A 3,010-nucleotide genomic window follows, 5' to 3' on the forward strand; every position below is an offset into this window, starting at 1 on the left:
ATGAGTTTTGTACATTGAATAATAGATATGACATTTGTGACATTTGTCTCTTATCTTTACATTTGTATCCCTTACTTAATCCCCATTAAAAATAATTTAAAGAAGAAATATTTAAAAGCTGTTTGTGCTATAGGGGGAAACACTTACATGAAAAAGTTTATATCATAGTTCTTATTATTGTAAGAGAAAATGTTTTAATAAAATGTACAGTGTTTTTATTTCCTCCAAAACTGTATTAAATACTGCTGTCAGTAAATGTGATCAAAGATTAAAACAGCATTTTTATTTGAGCTCTTCTTCATTAAAAACAACAAATCCGGATTTTCATTCCCCTTTCCGGTGTGTACTTTATACAATCCAAGATGGTGACCATCACTAACTGAATACACACACTATTTCAGCGTTGTCAAATGCAATCATATGTGAGTAAATTTATAATAGATGTAATAAGTATTTGCTTTGTTAATCCAACAGTAGGTACCTCAATTAATTACCTATTGACCGGTGGTAATTGCTTTAGGCTCCAGTGAGCACGCTTGCCGGACACCTGTGGGCTTGTCGTCCCGGTCCCCCTCCCCACTAATTACAGGCTCCCTGTGGCAATACGTCTATCGTGCAACTGACCAGTGGGGTCATTGCTGGACTTGGGTCAGCTGTGTGATTTAATCAGTGTCAATTTCTTGTGTAAAAAGACCACCTTCAGTACAAATAACAAGGTGATACGGTTCACAGTCTAAGGTGATACGGGTCAATTAAGCTGATGCGGCAGGGAGGATTTCAAACTGAAGCTGATACGGAGCCGTATCAGCTTAATGGCCTGGGGAGAACCCTGCAGCCCCATCATTTGTACAATTTTGAATCCCCACCACCTAGGGATGCTTCCAGTCAAATATGGTTGATATCCATTTCTTAGTTCCAGAGAAGAAGTCGCTTAAAGCAATATAGCCAAATTGCCCACTTTTGGCCCCGCCCCTCAGCCCCCTGGGGGGTCAGCCCCAAGATTTGTACAATTTTGAATCCCCACCACCTAGGAATGCTTCCAGTCAAATATGGTTGATATCCATCTCTTAGTTCCAAAGAAGAAGTCGCTTAAAGCAACATAGCCAAATTGCCCCCTATTNTCCAGTCAAATTTAGTTGAATTCCAATCAGTTGTTAAGAAGAAGAAGTCGTTTAAAGAAATTGTTGACGGATGGACGACAGATGGACGACGGACGCCACGGTATGGCATTAGCTCACCTTGGTCCTTTGGACCAGGTGAGCTAAAAATAAAATGGTATTCAAATTAACAGTTCACAATACCTTGAATGTGGATGAACTGTTTGGTTTGTTTGAACTCTTCACTGTAAAGTTTGCCATAGCGATCAGCAATATCATCACTCTCAGGAATGGGGATGACCAAAGCTTCAGATGTACCATAGACCTGCTGTGCCGACAAAGCCCTCTGGAGATGGTGTTCCTGAAAGATGCAAAGTAATTCAAGATTCAACATTTGCTTTAACCAAGTGCTTCGCATACAAAGCCATATCTAAATACCTCCTAATTCGGGTCGATATTAAACTAATTTCTTTGGTTACTTTTATGAAAAAGAAAATTAGTCAAATATGTTCAATGATGCTGTATCATATATCAATGTGCACAAACTGCCTTTTCAGTGTCTGGAATTTAAAAAAATACGCAAAAAAGACTACGCAAACATATAGTTTCATCATAAATTATGAACTTTCAATCGCTATAGCTCCAACTTAAAATCTACCACCCCAAAATGTTTGATAAGTAGAATATTGGTATAAAATCCACTTGTCCGACATCTTGATCAACCAGTTCTGGCCTAAACTAGTAAACAAACAACATTAGAAATATTATTCAGGCGATTTCTGAGGTGTCCCTACCCTGAAGTGCTTTAAATTTTAACCCCAGCATATGTGATTTATTCATGTTTTCCTTATTAATGTAGCCTTTAATTAATTTTCTAAAGATTGTTTCAATAGTAAAAAGTGCCCGCTTACTGATTTTTATCCCAACACACCAAAATTTACAAAATTTCATACAACACATCAGGAAAAGATAGCTTAACCCGGAGGGCTGAAGTGATTAACTTGGCTCTACTTTTTGTTCATGAAAATATAGCGCAATAATGTTTTCACAAACAGTAACATTATAGAAGGTTAAAACTGGACACAATTAAGCCGCTTTTATACTGTGATAGCATTAGCCTTTTAAAAGCAGCTTCCGAGGTAAACGAATACAGGAACATTAACCAATCAAATCAACAAGCTAGTTTGAGTGCCACAAACCCATCTCTGATTAAGCCAGACAAGAAAATAAACGTTTCCTGTAACATGTTAGAAACATTTAGGTAAGGTAGGTTGGCAGGCAACAAAATTTATTTTAACAAATAGTTTTATATGGTGTATATGGAGTGATCTGGATGCTAACAGTGTTTCTGAAAATTGCCTTAAAAAGTTAAGGGTAGACACAAAAAAATATGGTAGGTAGGGTTACTGGAAACACAATTTTTTTTTGGCCTCAACAAGAGATTAATTATTGATTTGAACAAGTAATTAGGTGCCTAGGTGTATTATCAGGTTGGGGAAAACCACCAACTTGCATATCATATGCAAACTCATCATTTATACGCCAGTTAGAGTATGGATTTTTGTACTAAAAATAACCCAAATCGCTTTAACAGTAACTTTTGCAAGATATAATTAAAAATCCCATGAATTTACCATAAGGTAAATAATATTTTGCTGAAAGATGTTTACTAAAAGCGTTGGCTACTTAGAAACTTGATGTAACTTTACCGGAAGTATTGCATCTATTTTTGGAACTTTCACACATGCAAATTATGTTTATTTTTGCATTTGTATTAATATGTTTCATGACTGAATAAATGCGACTTGGACAAACAATTTGAAAAAGTTAAAATTAAAGTGATTTTGGCTATTTTTAGTAACAAATCCATATCCCTATTGACGTATAATAGGCGAGTTTGCATATTATACGCA

General features: G+C 36.1%; 1 protein-coding gene across 1 annotated transcript in view; it reads right to left on the reverse strand.

Moving 5' to 3' along the window:
• Nucleotides 1–3,010, reverse strand: part of LOC110456213 (enhancer of polycomb homolog 1-like) — a 25,418-nt gene that overhangs the window by 20,514 nt on the left and 1,894 nt on the right. Inside the window, exon 2 of the mRNA XM_021506802.1 lies at nt 1,302–1,458. Within this exon, the coding sequence (XP_021362477.1) occupies nt 1,302–1,458 (157 nt within the window). The remainder of the gene's footprint in view (nt 1–1,301; nt 1,459–3,010) is intronic.

This window comes from Mizuhopecten yessoensis, unplaced genomic scaffold, assembly GCF_002113885.1.
Source record: "Mizuhopecten yessoensis strain PY_sf001 unplaced genomic scaffold, ASM211388v2 scaffold8573, whole genome shotgun sequence".
NCBI lineage: Eukaryota > Metazoa > Mollusca > Bivalvia > Pectinida > Pectinidae > Mizuhopecten > Mizuhopecten yessoensis.